This window comes from Felis catus, chromosome D4 (assembly GCF_018350175.1).
Source record: "Felis catus isolate Fca126 chromosome D4, F.catus_Fca126_mat1.0, whole genome shotgun sequence".
Taxonomy (NCBI): Eukaryota; Metazoa; Chordata; class Mammalia; order Carnivora; family Felidae; genus Felis; species Felis catus.
The window spans coordinates 70,153,536-70,174,684 of record NC_058380.1 but is presented as its reverse complement, the minus strand read 5'-3'; the positions used below and the strand labels follow the sequence as shown (position 1 = coordinate 70,174,684).

Genomic DNA, 21,149 nt, shown 5'->3' with positions numbered 1-21,149 from the left:
GAATTGAATCGTTTCTACCACCGGAAGGAATGAGGACCCAGGAGAAAATTCAATTGCAGTCATAAAAGAAGAAAGCTACCTTTGTTCAGCAGACTTGAATTTTGAGCCCCCAAATTCATACTCACTGCGAATGTTTGTTGACTGAATGAATAAACAAATTGTATTGGGGAAAGAAATTCTGCTGCAGCCAGTTCCTGGTAGAACAGTGCTGGCTGTCCTCCAGGGAAAAGAGTAATTACTAAAAAGAGTATCTGCTTTCTAGTTCTTGCCCGGTGCTTATTATCTGTGGCTCCCTGAGTAGGTCGCAAGTTCCTTTAGGACTCATTTCCGTAAAATGGGCATAATGATGCCTGCCCTGCCTTCCTTATAATGTGACCATGAGAACAAAATGAGATAATGTATAGGAGGTTGCTTTACACAGATTATAATAAGGGCCTGTGGATCGCCTCTGTCTTGTGATTCCAGAAGCAAGAAGAAAGTAAATGAACGCAAGGATCAGAGTTCTGGGGTAACCATCTTCTGAACCAAAATGCTTTTCTAGAACTGATAAGGAACAGTGACTGTGTCTTCCCTGTGGCCGCAGCAGAGCTAACTGGATGCTATAAAGGATTCTGCTCTCTATATAAGAGAGTACAGTTCACCAGAAAGAAATTCTCAGGGCACAAAACAGATTTATTTTCATTGTGAAATAGTCTGCCTGCCGTGCAACAACAAATTAAGCTCGGGGTGACTATTCCCGTAAAACACGTCCTGTGCGTAGCACTGCTATTATGGGGTGGACCGACATGGTAAAGAATCAATTAAAACTCTGACACATCCAAAGGAGCTCGAAGACCTGTTTCACAGGTTTTCCCCAGAGGAAAATAATCATGCTGCATTATACTTTGGAAGCCGATCGAGGCGAGATTTCGGAGACAAGTTCTGGGGTTTACAAGACAGACTTCAGCTTTTCCAAAATCACTCTTGAAGTGCTCTTTAAAGGATTATAGCATTCAATTCTCCATCAGTCGGGCGGCATCATGGTGGAGCAAGAGGGATTATTGTCAGGCGGACGGACTCCGGAAAACCGTAAGTTCCCTTAAAATTAACAAAGCACTTAAAGGGCTGGTGGAAATATTGCAGTGTGTATATTCACGCCCATTTTGAAATGAAAGCAAAGGTTAAGCAGGAAAAATCAGAGGGATAATAAAGCTGAATATCCTTGCTATTTTTATAATAGCACTATGCCACCAAAGGGGTGCTCATTGTTTAGAAACACAGTTTGAAAAGTTCTAGAATTTCAAGAAGAGCCTCCCTTCCCCACCAAATATATATATATATGTATGTGTATATATATACATATATGTGTGTATATATATATACACATATATACACACAAACATACAAACACACACACATATGAACGAGAGGGTTAATAGTAGAATGTGAATAATGTTTGTGGTCACACTGCTTAAACTATGTTTCTATGACAGCAAGTAGGAATGTTCACTTAACGTTCACCTTAAGAACAACATGTTTTCCGGCAAATTCAGACATCTGTGTAAACCATCTTCAGCCTCAGTGCCTGAATAACTTCTGTGCCTCAACCTGAACAAAGAGAAGAGATTTTGAGGTTCAGGCAGTATATTTGCAGAAGCGTGGCCTACAAATGAGCTTCACAGAAAGAAAGACCTCGGTAAGACCAAAGCAAGGCAAGCGTCAGCAGTGACCATTGCTGAGGGACAGGTTACGGCCTGTCAACGCAACAGGCGTGTCAGGAAATGGCTGGGGGACTCGGCTAACCCCCGATTTTGCAGGCTAAGTCAAAAGCAAAGAACTAGAGAGAAAAGACAACATGAGGGTACAGTGTAAATGTTACACTTTCAAAACATTTCCCCGGGAAAGAGAGAGAGACAGAAAGGAAAGGAAACCCAGAGAGTAAGGACAAGACTAAGCCTGCCCATTGACATGTTCGGCACGGGTTCAGAACGGGACGTTTTCAGAGGAAATGCTCTCATGGTGCAGGAATCCGTTTGGTTAGGAAAGCAAAAACATTTGACAATTCTGTCATGAAGTCAACCCACAATATCTTTTCTTTTTAAGGATGAGGAGGTGAGAAGGAGATTGGGCACTCCCTTTTTAACCAAGTATACTACTCACTATAATTTTTCATAAAGAAAGAACTTTTGTTCTTTTCTTGCTTCTGTGGTTACCTCAACCTTTAAGCTCTCCTTTATGGCTTGAAAAAAATATTTTTTTACAAAATAATATGTACTTCGTGCACTCATGCTTTCTTAATCTTTGCAGAACAGAGGTCTCTCACAGCCACTGAGGGAGGCTCAGAATGTGCTGGAATCTTGGAATCCTGGGGTTCTGCCAAGATCCTCAGGGCTGCAGGGATAAAGGGTGCCCTGCATTCTGGCCTCCGCCTCAGCTCTCTGTCCTCAAACACATACCCCAAGCTGCATACCCCGGCCCCACGGGGCTTTCCCCTGTGAGTTCATAGGAAAAACCAAGTTTCCGCTGCTTTAAAGGAAACCAAAAAATTGAATATCACTAAAATATGCAATCTTTTCATTTGATAGGGGAATTTAACTTCCCGGAGAAGCGTAATGAGTTAGATAAAGGCAAAGCAGCCACAGAAGCCAGGCATACGGATTACTAGTTCTATGACGCTGGTGTTTCTCTCCCTTTGTCCAAATGAGCTGGTAAGCTCCTCTGTGCCTCACCCGCCTTCCACCTCCACTTAGCTCATTACTTGTATTCAAAGCTTCCCCACCTACACCACCTTTTCCTCAAGGATAAAACTGTGTCTCATCCCTCTGTAGTCAATCCAATTCCACAAACATTTTATTAAGCACCTTCTCTGGGAAGCCCTGTACCAGCCCACCTGCGAGTCACAGAAGAATAAGACATCATCCCTACCCTCAGATACGTATACAGCCTGTTACAATTAAAGGCGTCTTCTAATGATACTATGACAGAAATTCTCTTGAATATATTGTAGCATTGAAACCCGAGAGACAAGAGGAAAACAGTCTGGCAGTTTCTCAAAACATTAAATGCAGAATTATTATTATACGGCCCAGCAATTCCACTTTCAGGGATACGCCCAGAAGAATTGAAAACGGGCCCTCAGACAAATACACGTATATGGGTGCACTATTTACAAGAGCCAAAAGATGGAAACAGTCCAAATATCCATCAACAGATGAATGAATAAACAGAATGTGGTATATTCATTCAATGGAATATTACTCAGCCACTAAAAAGGCATGGATTTCTAATGCTGCCACCACACAGATGAACCTCTTACAGGGGCACCTAGGTGGCTCAGTCAGTTAAGCTCTTGATTTCAGCTCAGGTCATGATGTCACTGTTCAAGGGATCAAGCAGAGCCTGCTTGGGATTCTCTCTCTCCCTCTTGCTCTCTGCCCCTCCCCCCTCACACACGTATGTTCTCTCTCTCTCTCTCTCTCTCAAAATAAATAAACACTTAAAAAATACTGTATTACAGAAAAGAAGCTAGACACAAAGGTCACATATTGTATGATTCCATTTATACGAAATATTCAAAGTAGACCCATCCATGGAGGCAGAAAGCAGAATGATGGTGGCTAGGGACTGGGGGTGGGGTGGGGGGGAGGACAATGGAGAGCAACCTGCTTAAGGTGATGAAAATGTTCCAAAACTAGACAGTAGGGATGGTTGCACAACATTGTAAATGTACTAGTGCTAATGAATTGTTCAGTTTAAAATTGTTCAATTTAAGTTTATATTATGTGAATAAGGGGAGGGTTCTGAAGAAGCTGGGAGGGAGCCAGGAAGCAAGCTGATAGGACCCATTGAGGATAGTCTCTGGCAAGCCTGGGATGCCTTTGGAATTCACCCTGGGAGAAGTGGAATAGCCAGTGAAATGGACATTTTGGGGGCACCCGGGTGGCTCTGTCAATTAAGTGTCGGCTAAGGTCATGATCTCACAGTTGGTAGCTGTGAGCCCCACACCAGGCTGTGCGCTGATAGCATGAAGCCTGCTTGGGATTCTCTCCCTCCCTCTCTTTCTGCCCCTCCCAAGCTCTCTTGCTCTCTCTTTCTCCCCCTCTCTCTCTCAAAAAAAAAAAAAATAAAATAATAATAATAATAATTAAAAAAAATTAAAAACAAATAAGCTGGACATTTTGAGTGGGTGGCTAATACCAGAAGGGAGGGTCTGGACCCCAAGAAACAGCATGTGGAGGCCACTGGCCTAGTGAGAGATCATAATGAATGTACCAGGATGTAAACTCCCTGCCTGATCATGTTCCAGCTAAGTGATTGCAATGATCTTCCACTAAATTTGAACTCAGAAATAGTAACCGGGAAGAAAAGTTGTGGGTCTTTTTTTAAACACCTTAAGCTCCTATTTTTGCATATCCTACCGCCTTTGGCATCCAACAGATTTTAGCGTGAAATTAACCTGCTTCCTCTTTCTCTAAAGATTACTCATAAAGACCTGTCTTTGAGCAAATACCTCACCAAAGAATGGTTGGTTTTGATGAGAGCAAATTGTAGTCTGAAAATAGGTTTAGAAAAGGAGGTAGGATCCAAAATTAATACATTTTTTTGGCCCAGTCTCAATTTCAGCCACTTGACTGTGTTAAGAAATATTACATGCTATAATTTAAGTGGCCAGTGGGATTGCTTTGTACAGAGAATAAAACTTTGAATGAAAACAGAATGAAAATCTTATCTACACCATGCTCATCTAAGTACTAAGTTCAATGTCACCTGTGAGAACCCTACAAAACCTATCTAACCAAACTTTAGAGGGAATTCAAAAGATCTCAATCTTGTAGTCGGTGTATCTGCCAGTCAGCTTCCCCTTGTCTGTTTAGAGTGACCAACTGTTCTCAGGAAGCCCTAGGATCGAGAGTTTCCCAGACCCCAGACTTGCAGTGCTGAAATCAGAACATTTGGGACTGGCTTTCACGTCCACCAAAACCTCTTCCAAAATGCTATCTTTGGTGCTGGATCATTTTCACTTGGAAAAAAAAACAGCAGCAGGAAAGAAGAGAGAGGAAGAGGTGGGCATCATGCGGCATCCAGAATGTGGAAAGTAATGTATTCAAAGAGGAAAAATGCAGGAAGTCAGCAGGGTGCAGGGTGCAATGCATTCAACGTGATCCCTCAGACTCAGACTTCACACCTGCTTGCCATGACCATGATGTGACTTTCAGGCAGGTTGCAAGGGAATGTTTTTTCACCTTCTAAATCACTCACTGAGCAAATGCCTACTGAGGTCCTTAAAATGACCAGGCTTGGGATCAGGTGTTGGGATCTGGAGAGGAAGATGTGTTAGGTTGGCCTCCGGAGATGCTCACAGGCTAGAGGCCAAGTAGAGGGGGTGCACCGGGTGACAACCAAGTAATCAGTCATCAGAGTTCCCAGCTTCTAAGAGTGAGACATTTATATTATCTGTCATTCTCACAAGTACACCTCAGGGTAGGTAATACTATCCCCATTTTAAAGATAAAAGATAAAAACTGAAACTCAAATTGGTGGAACTTGCTCAGGGTCACCCCACTAGGTGTGGGGCAGAGGCAGGCTGTAACCCAAGATTTTGAGCAAGGTTCCCTTTATTCCCAAAGCTCTACCCATTCTACTATTCTCAGGCCCCTTTCAGTGTGACCAGGGTTAAGATCAAGGTCATTCCGATTTCTGACCTTACTCCAGCCTGCCTTAGCCTTTCATCAGAGAGCAGCTGTATCTACACTTTGAACTGACAGAGAAATTGCTGGATAGCTGGATGGCTAAGGGAGCCTGGATGGCTCAGGTGGTTAAGCATCTGGTTCTTGATTTCAGCTCAGTTCGTGATCTCATGGGTCATGGGGTTGAGCCCCACATTGGGCTCTGTGCTGACAATGAGGAAGCTGCTTGGGATTCTCTCTCCCTCTCTCTCTGCCCCTCCTCTCTTTGTGCACTCTCTCCCTCTCTCAAAATAAATAAATATTTTTTAAAAATATCCATACTAATGGCAGAGGCAGAGTAGAGGTAGGAAAAAGTTAGATATTTATGTTCAACTAGCAGACAACTGGAAATTGCTATTAGAGGTTGGATCCAGATGGCATTCAGAGAAGAAAACACAATGCCTCAACGCCATTGGAATTGGCACTGATTTGCTTGGATAAGACACCAAAGTCACAAGCAACAAAAGAAGAAACAGGCAAACTGGACTTCATCAAAATGAAAAATTTTTATGCATCAAAGGACACCATCAACAGAGCGACAAGGTAGCTGATAGAATGAGAGGAAATATTTGTAAATTGCATCTGCTAAGGCACTGATATCCAGAATATATAAAGAACAACAAAAACGCAAACAACCAGATTCAGGTAAAGTCCTAGAATAGACATTTCTCCCAGGAAGATATACAAATGACTAATAAGCACATGAAAAAAAGGCTCGACATCACTAATCATTAGGGAAATGAAAATCAGAACTTTGATGGGATACCACTTCATATCTGTTAGGATGGCTATTATCAAAAACAAAACAAGACACAACTAAGAAAATAACAAGTGTTGGCAAGGATGTGGAGGAATTTGAACCCTTGTGCATAGTTGTAATGTAAACTGGTACAGCTGCTGTGGAAAACAGTATGGTGGTCGCTCAGAAAATCAAAAATAGAATTACTACATGATCCAGCTATTCCACATCTGGCTATATACCCGAAAGAATTAAAAGCAGGGACATGAAGAGATATTTGTGCACCCATGTTCACAGCAGGATTATTTACAATAGACAAAAAGTGGAAGAAACCCAGGCATCCTTGATGGATGAATGGAAAAACAAAATGTGATATATACATACAACAGAGTATTATTCAATCTATTCCAACATAAAATTTGAAAGGAAATTCCAACATAAAACTTGAAGACATTATGCTAAGTGAAATAAACCAATCACCAAAAAGACAAATACAGGGGCACCTGGGTTTCTCAGTCTGTTAAGCAACCGACTTCGACTCAGGTCAGGATCTCACAGTTCATGGGTTTGAGCCCTGCATCAGGCTTTGTGCTGACAGCTTAGAGCCTGGAGCCTGCTTCAGATTCTGTCTCCCTCTCTCTCTGCCCCTCCCACACTCACGTTTTGTCTCTCTCTCTCTTTCAAAAATAAATAAACATTTAAAAAATGATTACAAAAGGGACAAATACTGTATAATTACACTTCTATGAGGTGGTTAGGGTAGTAAAATTCAGAGAGACAGAAAGTATAAGGGTAGTTGCCAGGGGCTGGTAGAGAGGAAGGAATGGGAGTTTTTTTTTTTTTAAGTTTTTTTTTAGTGTTTTTTTTTTAATTTTTTTTTCAACGTTTATTTATTTTTGGGACAGAGAGAGACAGAGCATGAACGGGGGAGGGGCAGAGAGAGAGGGAGACACAGAATCGGAAACAGGCTCCAGGCTCTGAGCCATCAGCCCAGAGCCCGTCGCGGGGCTCGAACTCACGGACCGCGAGATCGTGACCTGGATGAAGTCGGACGCTTTACCGACTGTGCCACCCAGGCGCCCCTAGTGTCTTTTTTTTTAAGTTTATTTATTTATTTTGAGAGAGCGAGTGCATGTGCTATGTGAGTGGGGAAGGGGCAGAGAGAGAGAGAGAGAGAGAGAGAGAGAGAGAGAGAGAGAGAAAGAGAGAATCCCAAACAGGCTCCACACTGTCAGCACAGAGCTTAACATGGGGTTCAAACTCACAAACTGTGAGATCAAGAACTGAGCTGAGATCAAGAGTCCAAAGCTTAAACAACTGAGCCACCCAGGCACCCCAGGAGTTAGTGTTCAATGGGTACGAGCTTTCAGTTTAGGAAGAAGAAAAAGTTCTAGAAATGGATGGTGGTGATGGTTGCACAACATAATCTGTTTCATGCCACTGAACTATACACCTAAAAATGGTTAAAATAGTAAGTTTTATGTAATGTATACTTAACCACACACACACACACACACACACACAAAAGATGGCATTCAAGGGACATGCATCTACTGACTCAAATTCCACCCAAAATTCTATTCAATGACAGGGGGAAAAATGTTTAAAGAATTCATTAGAAGGGGAGTTGTTGTTTAAAGGGTGTTAAGTTTCAGTTTTGCAAGACAAAAAGTTCTAGGGATGGACAGTGGTGAGGGTTGCCCAACAATGTGAATGTACTCAACACTACTCAACTCTACACTTAAAAATAGTTAAAGATAGGGGCACCTGGGTGGCTCAGTCGGTTATGCGTCTGACTTAGGCTCAGGTAATAATCTACAGTCGGTGAGTTCAAGCGGTGGGTAGGGCTCTGTGCTGACAGCTCAGAGCCTGGTGCCTGCGTCAGATTCTGTGTCTCCCTCTCCCTCTCTGCCCCTCCCCCATTCGCAATTTGTCTCTCTCTCTCTCTCAAAAATAAACATTTTTAAAAATAAAAAAAAATAGTTAAGATAGTGGAGACCCTTGGGGCGCCTGGGTGGCTCAGTCAGTTAAGCGTCTGACTTCGGCTCAGGTCATGATCTCGAGGTTCGTGAGTTTGAGCCCCACATCGGGTTCTGTGCTGACAGCTCAGAGCCTGGAGCCTGCTTCGGATTCTGTGTCTCCCTCTCTCTCTGCCCCTACCCTGCTTGCACTCTGTCTCTGTCTCTCAAAAATAAATAAACATGAAAGAAAATTGAAAAAAAAAAAAATAGTGGAGACCCGGGTAACTCAAGCCGGTTGAGCACCCAACTTTGGCTCAGGTCACGACCTCAAGGTTTGTGGGTTCAAACCCCGCATCAGGCTCTGTGTTGACAGCTCAGAGCCTGGTGCCTGTGTGGGATTCTGTGTCTCCCTCTCTCTCTCTGCCCCTCCCCCATTCACAGTTTGTCTCTCTCTCTCAAAAATAAACATTTTTAAAAATAAAAAAAAATAGTTAAGATAGTGGAGACCCTGGGTAACTCAAGCCGGTTGAGCACCCAACTCTGGCTCAGGTCACGACCTCAAGGTTTGTGGGTTCCCCGCATCGGGCTCTGTGTTGACAGCTCGGAGCCTGGTGCCTGCTTGGGATTCTGTGTCTCCCTCTCTCTCTGCCCCTCCCCCACTCACACTCTCTCTAAAACATACACAAACATTTAAAAAACTAAAAAAAAATAGTTAAGATAGTAACTTTTATGTCATATAAATTTTACCACGATTAAAAATAAAAATCTATTAGAACACAGGAAATCAAGAATGGGAGCTATAACCCACCAGAAACTATCAGGAATTTCTGAATGAGAGAAAGCAGTTGGGATTGGACTGAGAAAGAGGAAGGAAGAAATCTTAGCTTGAAATGCTTGCAAGCGTCCTGCAGTGGAAACAGTGAAGGTGAAGGAAGAGAGGGATCGTCCAGGAAATGAACTGGGGTTCTCTGCAAGACAGCGGTCCTCAAACTCAATGGGGCATCACTGTCACCAGGAGCATGGGTCCAAGTATAGATTGCTGCACCTCGTCCCCATAGTTTGTCTGGGGTGAGACCTGACAATTTGCAATTCCAGTAAGCTCCCAGGTGATGCTAATACTGCTGGTTTAGAGACGGAGATTTGAGAACCACTTTGAGAAGCAGTTAGACCTGTCAGCACTTCCTCCTCCTTCACTGTAATGAGTGACAGACAGCAGCATCTCTCCCAGGTGGAAGCACTGAGTGCAGATTCTGAAGGCCCAAATTCATAGAAAACTCAAGGGGTGGGTCCAAGAACCTCTGCGCTGGAGGACAACCATGAGTGCATAATGCATCCTCCCCACGGTGATGGGAAGCAACTTGAACCATTAGCCTACCAGGGACTTCCAACGTCAAAGAAGAGTAGGCAGCCAAGAACATTTGAGGAAAGCCAACACTGGGAGAAGAGCAACAATGTCAAGAAAGAGTATTAATACACAAGGAAGTAGAATTAATCAAACAGACACTAAAATATGTATAATTAATAAACTGCCAGATTCTAGAGACACACAAGGATGAAGGGAGAAGATAAGGAAGGGAAGAAGAGTCTGTTATACACATACACATATATTTATATATATATTTATATATACATAAGTACAAATATGTAAATATATATATATACATATATATGTATATATAGTGAAAATAAACATCCAGCCTTCCAGAAGGCTCCCTGTTGCCAGAGACAATCACCATTCTGCCCTTCATCACCATAGATTTGTTTTGCCTTCTTTTGAACCTCATACAAATGGAATCAGAGATCACGTCCACGTCCTCGCTTGCATCCGGCTTCTTTAATTCGACTTTATGTCTATGAGATTCATCCCCCTTACTGTGTGTGGCAGTAGTTTGTTCTTTCTCATTGATAGTTTTCCATTGCATAAATACATCACAAGTTATTTTTTATTCTACAGTTACTGGATATTTGAGTTGTTTTCAGTTCGACTGCGAAGAATCTTCACATACATGTCCTTTGATGAACATAGGAATGTGCTGGTCTTTGGTATTCACAAAGTGGCATGTTTGGGTATAAGATCTACTTACATTCAACGTTAGTAAATACCGTCAGCTTTCCAAAATGCTTATAACAACGAGAATTCCAGTTGCTCTATATCCTTGTTAATGCTAGGTTAATACTTTTAATTACATCAAGTGATGGGGGGAGGATAGACCATCACGTGGGGGGCTCTTTCCCAGTTTTACTGAGAAATAATTGACAGATTCAATTTTTTAAAAAAAGGAAGGAAAGAAAAAGGGACAGAAAATGTTTCTCCTTGTGACAAGAACACTTAGGATCTACTCTCTTAACATCTTTCCTATATATCCTACAGCAGAATCTGCTACAGTCCTCATGTTGTCTACTACATCCCTAGTATTTATTTATTTTATTACCAAAATTTGTATCTTTTGACCCCCTTCTTCCAGTTCTCCCTCCCCCCACCCTCCACCTCTGGTAACAGGTCTGATCTTCTTTTCTATGAGTTTGCTGTTATTGTTGTTAATTGTTAATAATTTTTTTGATTAATAGACTTTTTCCTGAGCAGTTATAGTTACAGAGTTCCTGTATACCCCTTCAGAGGATCATGAAGTTTTAATTTGCATTAGCCAAATGAATAATGATATTGAGCATCTATTCATAAGAATTGATATTCAGATATCCTCTTTTGGGCAACAATCATTGCAGTCTATTTTTAAAATTAGATTGTATGGCTTTTTCTTATTGATTTGTAAAAGCTCTTTATATATGCTGGTATGAGTCTTTTGTCAGATATATGTGTATTGCTAATATTCTCTACTAGTCTGTGGTTTGCCTTCTCTGTTAATGGTGCTTTTGATGAACAGAAGTCATTCATAATAATAACATCCAATTTATCAAGCTTTTCTCTTATGGTTTATACTTTCTGTATCCTATTTTAATAATCTTTGCATACCCCAAGACCATGAAGATATTTTGCAATGCTTCCTTTTAGAAGTTTTATTATCTTTCATATTTATATCTGTGGTCCATCATTAATGTTTGTGTATGGTGTGGAGAATCCAGTTTCTTCTTTTTCTCTTTACTGAAAAGTTGATGCTTTCTCCATTGGCTTCCTGTAAAACATCTGTCATAAATCAAGTGACCATGTATGGATGGGAGTGTTACTGGACTCTGTTTTATTTCATTGGCCTATTTGTTTATCTATGTATCACACTGTCTTAATTTCCGTAGCTTTATAACAATCTTACAGCTGGTAGTGGAGTCCTCAGCTTTGTTATTCTTCAATATTGCCTTGGCTGTTCTAGGTCCTTCCATATAAATTCTACAACAAACTTGCTAATAGCCACTTTAAAAAATTTTCCTGACATTTTATTGAGTTTGCATTAAGTCTGTAGGTCCATTTAAGGGAAATTAATATCTTGTCCATATTGTGTCTTCCAATTCATGAACATGGTTTATCCCTCAATTTATTTCATTCTTCTTTAATTTCTCTCAGGAATGTTTTACGGTGGCAGTGTACTGGTATTCAAAATCTTTCATTAGATTCATTCATTTGTGTTTTGTTATTATAAATTATTTTTAAAACTTTTTATTTCCTAGTTGTGTTGCTAGTAAATAGAAGTACCAATGTGTTTTGTAATTGTCCTTGTATTCAGCTCCCTTGCCAATTTACTTACTTAATCCTTATAGATTATATTAGATTTCCTTATATTTAAACATACAATCTGTGAATGTTTTATTTCTTTCTTTCCAAAATTCATACTTTTTTAAAAATGGCTTAATAAAGGGGCACCTGGGTGGCTCAATTGGTTTACCATCTGACTTCGGCTCAGGTCATGATCTCATGGTTCATGGGTTCGAGCCCCACATCGGGCTTTGTGATGACAGTTAGGAGCCTGGAGCCTGCTTTGGATTCTGTGTCTCTCTCTCTTTCTGCCCCTCCCCCACTCACACTATGTCTCTCTCTCTCTCTCTCTCTCAAAAATAAATACGCATTAAAAAAATTTTAGGGGCGCCTGGGTGGCGCAGTCAGTTAAGCGTCCGACTTCAGCCAGGTCACGATCTCGCGGTCCGTGAGTTCAAGCCCCGCGTCAGGCTCTGGGCTGATGGCTCGGAGCCTGGAGCCTGTTTCCGATCCTGTGTCTCCCTCTCTCTCTGCCCCTCCCCCGTTCATGCTCTGTCTCTCTCTGTCCCCAAAATAAATAAAAATGCTGAAAAAAAATTAAAAAAAAATTTTAATGGCTTAATAAAGTATAGTTTACATAAAATAAAATTCACCTTTTTTCAGTGAGTTTTGGCAAATGTATACAGTCATATAACCACAATCAAGATGTAGAATATTTCTATCAGCCAAAAAGTCTTCTCAGTGCCTCTCTGAACAGAAGATTGGGAAATAAGTCATATTACTAGCCCCTTCCTGGGCAAAGAAAGAAAAGCTTGCGTCAAGTAGCATGGAGTTACAGGACACAAGGAAGCTAGATTCTCCAGAAGAAGAACAGTGGGAGGTGAAGCTTCTCCATAAAGCTGTTCCTGAATCCTGCTTGCACACTAAAATCAGCTCTTAGAATACTGCTACCTGGACTCAGCCCCCAGAGAGAGCCTGACATGCTTCATCTGCAGTGGACTCCAGACACTGTGTATCTTTTCAAATAGACCCTCGAGGGGATTCTCATGTGCAACCAAGGCTAAGAACTATGAGGCTAAAGGCAGTCATCTTGGCAGGTGGAGGACAGCTTCTTTTAACTGTAAAAACCGTATAACTGTCACTAGAGGAAATTATTTAAGAGGAGAAAAAACATACACAACCCTGTCTTGCACAGCAAATACTCTTGACATGCAGACATTTTTGCACAATTCTATTCATTACGATTTTACTTCTTTATTTACCATTTATTATGAACTTCTTGTTTATATCCCTTCCTAGAGAGGCCGTGGAGGGTAGCGGTTCTGAGTGTGGGTTTTGGAGTTAGACAAAACTGGGTTAAAATCTAAGATTGTTTTACTTGCAAGCTGTGGATCTCCAGCAAACCCCTTAACATACTTGAACCTCATAGACTCCAGCTGGGAAGTAAGAATAACAGTACCTGCCTCATAGGTTCATTCTGAGGATTGATGTTTGTGAAGATACAATAGCAGAACACTTGGCTTTCAATTAATGGTAGCTGTTATTACCATTGGAACAACTGAAGTTACCCACTGAGTGGAATGATATTCTAGGGAGATAAATGTGAATAGACCAAGGGCTTGGGAGATAAAGGAAGGGATCTCATTCACCCTCAGCAACAATGACTCAGGCACCATGGAGAATGAGTTGTGGCAGTGGCTGTGTGTGTGTGTGTGTGTGTGTGTGTGTGTGTGTGCGTGTATAAAGAGCTGGGATCCCAGGCCTATATAGGATTGAGTTACCATGGTTGAGCATAATTCTAGGACAGGGAGAATTCAAGAGGGCCCCTGGATCACTTGTCTCAATGGCAGCATCAGACATCAACAAGAGCCATAAAGAATGGAATGTACAAGCCATTTGAGCAAATTCTCTTGTTTTCTCTCCTTGAGGCTGGAAAACCAGACTGACTCCAAGGAGGATGGAGGAAACATCCCTGGGAGTCTCGGACTTATCAAAGGAGAGCAGGCCCTGAGAAGGGAAGAAAAGCATTCTCATGTCAGGTGGGTGGGGTGGGAGCACCAGGCCATTTAATTTGTTAAAACTAATAATAATATAAATCTACAGGGAAGACTATTCCAGGCATTTTAATTAACTTAATTAATCATTTACTCCTCACAACAATCCCATGAAGAAAGTATTGTTATTATCCCCGTTTTACAGTTGAGGAAACTGAGGCATAGAGCAGTTACGTAAACTTGCCCAAGGTCATACAGGAAGGGGTAGAGTCAGAACCAAAAACCCAGAGACCATGCTCTTAATTAGCAGTGTACCCCAAGCCGATGAGGTGGGACATTAATTATACTACAATGAATTTTAAATTGTTTTGGGGAAGATACCATATCATAATTTGCTCAACTATCCCCTTTTCATTTCGTACTTTCCACTTTCAGCTGTAGTAAAATCTTCATGCATATAGCTTTTCACTTCTGTTGAACTATCTCCCAGGTTTACTTCCTGTGAATGGCATTACTTGGTCCAAAGGGATAAACGATATTATAGTTGTTGCCACATATGGTTGTAGTGTTTACCAAACAGGCTGCACCAGTCGACAGTGTCACTGGCAGGGTATGAGGACTTTCACCACCACTTCAAGCAGCATGGTTAGAATTCTTTGTGTAAATGAATATGCATTTGGAAATTTTTTTTTTTAATTCGAGAACTACAAAAGCTGGAAATCTGCAGCAGAGGCTTGTTAGTCAGCTGCACTTCTGGGAGTTTCCCTTTAGTCACCTCACCTGACCTTGAACCATTGTCCTCCAACAGGCCAGTCCTGGACTTCCAAACTGTCTGGAACTTTGGAAGGTGAGGGTACGTGCACTTCGGTCGTTCATCTACTGCATACACTGAATGCCACAATATTTTGGCTAGGTTGTCTTTTTTTTTTTTAATTTTAAAATTTATTTTAAGAGAGAGAGAGAGCGAGCACATGCCCGTGTGCTGGGGAGGGGCAGAGAGAGGGGAGAGAGAGAGAAGCTCAAGCAGGCTCCACGCTGACAGCATGGAGCCCGATGGGGGGCTCGGACCCACGAAACACGAGATCATGACCTGAGCAGAAACCAAGATTCCAACGCTTAACAGAATGAGCCACCCAAGCGCCCCTGGATAGGTTTTCTTTTCCATTTCACAAGCTGGCTTTCCTGCACAAACTGGGATGATGTTTAGGCCAGGCTAGCTGTCCCCCTGCTCACTGAAATCGGCACTTCTCAGACTTCACGTGTCTACAAAACACCTGAGATCAGTGAAGATTCTGACTCAGTGTATCTTGGGCAGGGCCTGAGAGCCCAACAAATCCCAGGTGATGTTAACACTGCCGGTCCTAAGAACTTAGCCTCCTTTATTCCTTAGATAAACCAGACAGCAAAGAAAGCCCAGACAATCCAAATCAGAACCCTCTAACTCCAGCTCTGCCTCTGACAGCCTGTAGGACCTCTCCGAGCCTCCATTTCCCCATCTGTACAATAGAAGGATGAGATTAGACACTTGCTGAGTCCCTTCTAGGATTTTCATTTCTTTCTTAGATTTCTTCAGCCCATTCATGTTATTTTCACGTAGTATTTACTCCAAAAACAATATTTAAGCTCCAAGGATGAGCACAGACAGGGACGTTTTTAAATACTAGTGATGTAAGGATGAACAAGATAGACACAGTCCCTGCTTTCATGGGAGCACAAGTCCAGTGGGGAAAACAAGCAAATTAGAGTTGGCAATGGTTTGGTAGGTGTTTTGGTAGGAAAAGCTCGGGATGCCGTGGGAACAAATAGAAAGCAGATCTCACGCAGATCAGCGAGAATCAGAGGAGAGTTCCCAAAGGAAATCATTACTGGAAGGAAAGAGGTATGATCCAGAAGAAGCTGGATCAAGGGAGGTGATTGTGTTCCAGGCAGAGAGGAAGGCGTGGCCAAGTCCTGGGGTTCACTGGTTCCAAACTCAGAACTTCCCCCACTCATGCTCAACCTTTCTGCAGAGGGCTGCCTCTTGTCAGTTCATTCATTCTTCTCTCCATTTGTCTTCCCTTCAGTATGACTGAGCTGAGGGCCTTTGTGCCACATGCTCTCCCAAAGGGGCAGGAAGAGAATATAAAAGCGAGTAACACCAGGCATTGTGCTTAAAAATACCAACATGTCAGGCATCTGGGTGGCTCAGTAGGTTGGGCATCCAACTTCTGCTCAGGTCACAATCTCACTGTTCATGAGCCCCGCATCAGGCTGTATGCTGACAGCTCAGAGCCTGGAGCCTGCTTCAGACTCTGTGTCTCCTTCTCTTTCTGCCCCTCCCCTGCTTGCGCTCTGTTTCTCTCTCAAAAATAAATAAAACATTTTAAAAATTAAAAAAAAAAAAAAGATCAACATGTCAACAAACAACCACCACACAACGTGAGGCAGGTAATAATACAGGTGGCATCGTGTGTGGGTACGGAGGCTTCGGGAAACAATTGAAATTGTGTGGGCCGGACTTCTAAGTCTTTGAAGGGATGGAACAGGACTGGCCCTTGCTTCCTGTTATGGACTTTTAGTGCCCTTGGCTGCTCACCCCTTGTTTAGATTGGGGCTGCCTCTCCTTTCAAACCACACCACCAGCAGTATTGCAATTGGACAGGAGAGGGCGCAAAAAGACTGCACTTGATGCAAACTGCCCAGTACTTGGCAATTTGAAAGGAAAGCCTTTTCAGGAAGGCTTGAGGCAGATGAGGAAATAGATGAAACCCAGAGAGGGGAAGAGATGTGCCCAGGATAACACAGCTGCTCAGTAGCAGAACAAGCACATTCCACCAGGCCCACGCAATTTACTCTGCAATGCTCTAAATTTTCTAAAACTCTCAATTTGTATAATTTAGGATGCTTCTAGAAACAGTATTCTTTTTCTTTTTCCTTTTTTTTTTTTTTTTTTGCTGTAATGTAGAGGCATAATTCTGTTTATAAACCTCTTACAAATACAGTATATACAAGTGCTTTCCCTTTCTTCCTAAATCTGCAGTTGGTGTTGTTTTCCCTGGGGAAAGTGCAGTGGTTCAGAGCACAGGCTCTGGAATAAGTCTGAGTTTGAATGCAAGCTCTGCCTCTTCCCCGTATGAGCTGGATGCATTGCTTAACCGCCTCTCTGGATCCTAATCTTTCTAATCAGGCAACGATCACACACATACCTCCAGAAGCCGGGTTAAGTGAGTTGTCAGGGTTAAGTGAGTTGACGGAAATGAGGTGTTCTGACAATTCCGGGTCGGGAGCAATCACTCCATCAACATGGCTCTTATTTTCAATCTGCTGCTTGAGTAGCATTGGTCAGCCACCACACGCTGTGCCTGTGCAGGTGAAGAGCCCGGCCATGTATACTCTAGCCCATGGAATCAACAGGCTTATTCGGGTTCAAGTCCCAGTTCTGTCCTGTCATTTATGGGCCGTGCCAACATGATGAGCAAGCCCCTTCACTGCCCTGGGCCACAGGTTCTTCATTCCTCAAATAGGGCTGATAATATCACCATTATCATTACTACTTCTGCTAATGCAGCAAGAATTCCTGTTGCTTCTGTTCAGCAAATATTTTCTCATGCTCTATTATGCTCTAGGCCCAGTGCTGGGTCCTGGAGAGAAAGAGACAAATAGGTCAAAGCCACAGGCCTGAGGATCTAGTAGTCAAGTGGGCTAGACAGGCTGGTGATCATGCAAATTACCAAAGACTAGGATGAAGACACAGAAGAAGCATTGGTTAGGAAGTTGCAGGATGTCTTCCCTGCAGAAAGTAAAATCTCGGTTGGCTTTTGAAGGCTGAATAAGAGTTTGCCAGACTCACCTTCCTTTAAAGTCCATGGAGATAGTTTGTGGAATCAGGAGTCCCAAATGGGGGTCTGTTGTATATAACAGCCAGAGTTTTTCTTTTGACTTAACCTCATGGACCCCCCACCCCTTACTCTGTGCAATCTCCCTCTTTTCTCCTAGACAACCCTCTGAGGGTAGGCTGTGAGATAACCTGCTTAAGAAGGAGAGGAGCCCATGGGGCGCCTGGGTGGCTCAGACGGTTGAGCGGCTGACTTCGACTCAGGTCATGATCTTGTGGTCTGTGAGTTCGAGCCCCGCGTCAGGCTCTGTGCTGCCAGCTCAGAGCCTGGAGCCTGTTTCAGATTCTGTGTCTCCCTCTCTCTGACCCTCCCCTGTTCATGCTCTGTCTCTCCCTGTCTCAAAAATAAAAATTAAAAAAACGTTAAATTGTTTAAAAAAAAAAAAAAAAAGGAGAGGAGCCCAAATCATGGCAGTTGGGAAAGAATAAGAGGTCCCCAGTCCACAGAGAACACCTGGAGGCAGGGGTACCCTGACTAGCACCTGTTCCAAGGGGAGCATCCCACATCTCAAGCCTCTGAGGCAACCCTCTTGCACACCTTGCAGCAGAGTGGGCACAAAGCTCCCTCCAGGCAGCCATTCATGTCATGATTCTGTCTCTGCCTGAAGTGTCCTCTCTCATTCTTTTCCTGCCCACCCGAATTCTACATGTCCCCTTTTCTGGGAAGCCTTTGTTGCCTGCCCGTCCTAGCATAGATGTCTCCTCTGCACTTCCAATGTTACCCTGAGCTACCACACCATCACCCTGTATTCTGGGGCTCTGCCTCCCGTTAGGCTGTGAACCCTCTGCAGGCTGGTACAGTGTCTAAGTCACTTTCTGTATCCCCAGCTTCTGGCACAGAGCCTGGCTCAGAGGACCTCGCTCAGTAAATGTTTGCTGAATTGAATTAAACTGAACTGAACTGGGCCCAGAATTCCTGACCCTTTCCAGTCAATGTTTTTGTTTTCCTGTCTTGGCAGGAAGCAGAGGGCACACTCAATGCGGTAATTGGAGAGCATGTAATAAACAAATTATTTAGACATCTGGATAGAGTTAGGGGAAATAAAGATAGCAAAGCACCCAGAGACTAGCTGTGATGGATGGCCGTTACTACCCCAGGCCTGCAGGGGTAAAGGAAAGGAGCTGATACAGGACTTGGGGAAAGCTTTAGCCAGCAGAGAGGGCTACCCATCAGGAACTGTGGATGTAGCCACTGCCAAACCACGGCTGGGCAGGGGGCCTGGTAAATCAGTGCCCACCCTCGTTTCTCCCACCCACCTCCTGCTCTTGCTTCCTTTCCATTGACTGAACCCAGTGGAAGCCAGAGACCAAAGGAGCCTGGCTGGTGCGGGCTACAGAAGGCAGCCTTATCGGGCACAGACTAGAGTAAGTAAAAACAAAGAGCAGGTCTGGATGGAGATACGGGGACTATCCAGCACAAGTGGCTTTTCCCCAAATGTGGCCCACATTGCATCCGCATCAGAGACCCTTCAGGAGCTTGTTTTGAAAGCAGATTCCCAGGCTCCAGCTCAGACCTACTAAATCAAAATATCTTTACATGGGGCCTGAGGATCTGTTTTATGAGAAAATTCCTCAAGGTGATTGTAGAAATCACCTGAGAATCTCTGGAAGGTCTGGAATTGTGAGAATTCTGAACGTCATTAATTCCCAACTTGAACCTACAGAATCAGGGGTATGGGTCTGGTGATGCTGGTTCTCCATCTACAACTTCCAACGGACCAGGGGACTTCACTCATCCATTCCTCCAACATTACTAAGCATGTGGGCCCTCTGGAGAGTTCTGGCAGCACAAAGGTGAAAAAGGATGGTCCCCACGTGAATATCCTAGTAAAACCTCTTAAATACCACGTAGAGATTCTTCTAGGGCTTTAAAAGTCATTTCTACCACGTGCAGATGACTCTTCAGTGCCTCTGCAAGCACCAGTTCTGGGCAGGCAATATAACAAACCAAACCCATGGTTTCAACCACCATCACACACGTGTGACACTCAAATACTTCTTTCTTCTGAGTGTGGGTGTTCAGCTGCCTATAAGACATGCACTTAGAGGCTCCCCAGACCCACCCACATCCACATGACCCTAAGGGAACTCATCTTCTATCCTCCTCTCCCCCTTCCAAGTGAATTTAACGAGGCAGTCTTCCCTAGACCCCCTCACCCCACCAATCTCCATGAGTGATATCATCATCCAACCTGTGTTTAAGCAGAAACTTGGGAGCTGTCTCAACAGTCCTCCCTCCAGGGACCAGGGACCAGACACCAGGCATCTGGTCTATCCACTCAAAGTTCCTAACTCTCCTATTCCCTCACTTCTCTAGGTTTCTAGCAACACTTCAGGTCATCTAAATTGCCCCCCCCATTACTGCAATGACCTAACAAGTGTCCTTGCTCCTTCCCAAGCCATTAATGCCAGAAAGATCTTTTAAGTATGCAAAATCTGAACATTTCACTCCCCTGCTTAAAATCTTCAGTGCTTCCTGGTGTCCTCAGGACCTAGTCCAGACTCCTCACTGTAGCACACAATCCTCTTCACACCTGGCCAAGCTTGAGTTTCTACCTCATTTCACACCACTTCTCATGCCCTCTTCACCCCACACACCCTTACACACTCATCATAGATTTTAAGTTCATGCACTTGTTCACCTTCTTCCCAGAACATTCTCCCCCTTTTCTATCTAGTCAATCCCTCCTTGCCAATCAAAACTCAAGTATCATCTTATCCTTGAAGTCTTCTCTGAGCCGCCAAGCTGGATTAGTCTCCACTCCGTCAGTATCTTGTCCTCATTTCCCAGATAGATTTTATCTCGCCATCTTGGAACAGCCTATCTCTTCTATTAATCTGTAATTTCTACAAACATAAGATCGGCCATGCCTAATTTGCCTGTATATCTCAGTGCCTGACAGAGTACCTTCCTTTCACCAATAGTGGGGGGGAGGGGGCGGATGGGAGGGTGTGGGGGTACATAAAGTGAATTAACAATAGTCTCTTGCATAGAAAAAGATCTTCCAAGAGAGGATCTAGGGAAGACTGCTTCATCAAATTCACTAATTTTGGCCAGAGTCTCATCTGGTTCCACAAGTAGTGGAGTACAGCATGCAGTCAGTACACCAGGTTCTGTGCCAGTTTCGCAAACAAGAGTAATCTCTTCCCTCTAGGACCTGTGATAGGAGGGGAGATCATGTCTTAGGCTCATTCAGGTTGCAAGGAAAAGACATACTTGGGTTTCTTAGGTG

General features: G+C 43.2%; 1 protein-coding gene across 2 annotated transcripts in view; it reads left to right on the top strand.

Annotated features, from left to right (window-relative positions):
• Window positions 1–976: 976 nt before the first annotated feature.
• PTPN3 (protein tyrosine phosphatase non-receptor type 3) overlaps window positions 977–21,149 on the top strand; it is a 150,390-nt gene continuing 130,217 nt past the window's right edge. The window contains exon 1 of one of the 2 annotated variants that reach the window (XM_045043568.1): window positions 977–1,068. In XM_045043568.1, coding sequence (XP_044899503.1) covers window positions 1,020–1,068 — 49 coding nt within the window. In that variant the 5' untranslated portion in view covers window positions 977–1,019. The remainder of the gene's footprint in view (window positions 1,069–21,149) is intronic. The other variant, XM_019816304.3, reaches the window with a different exon arrangement.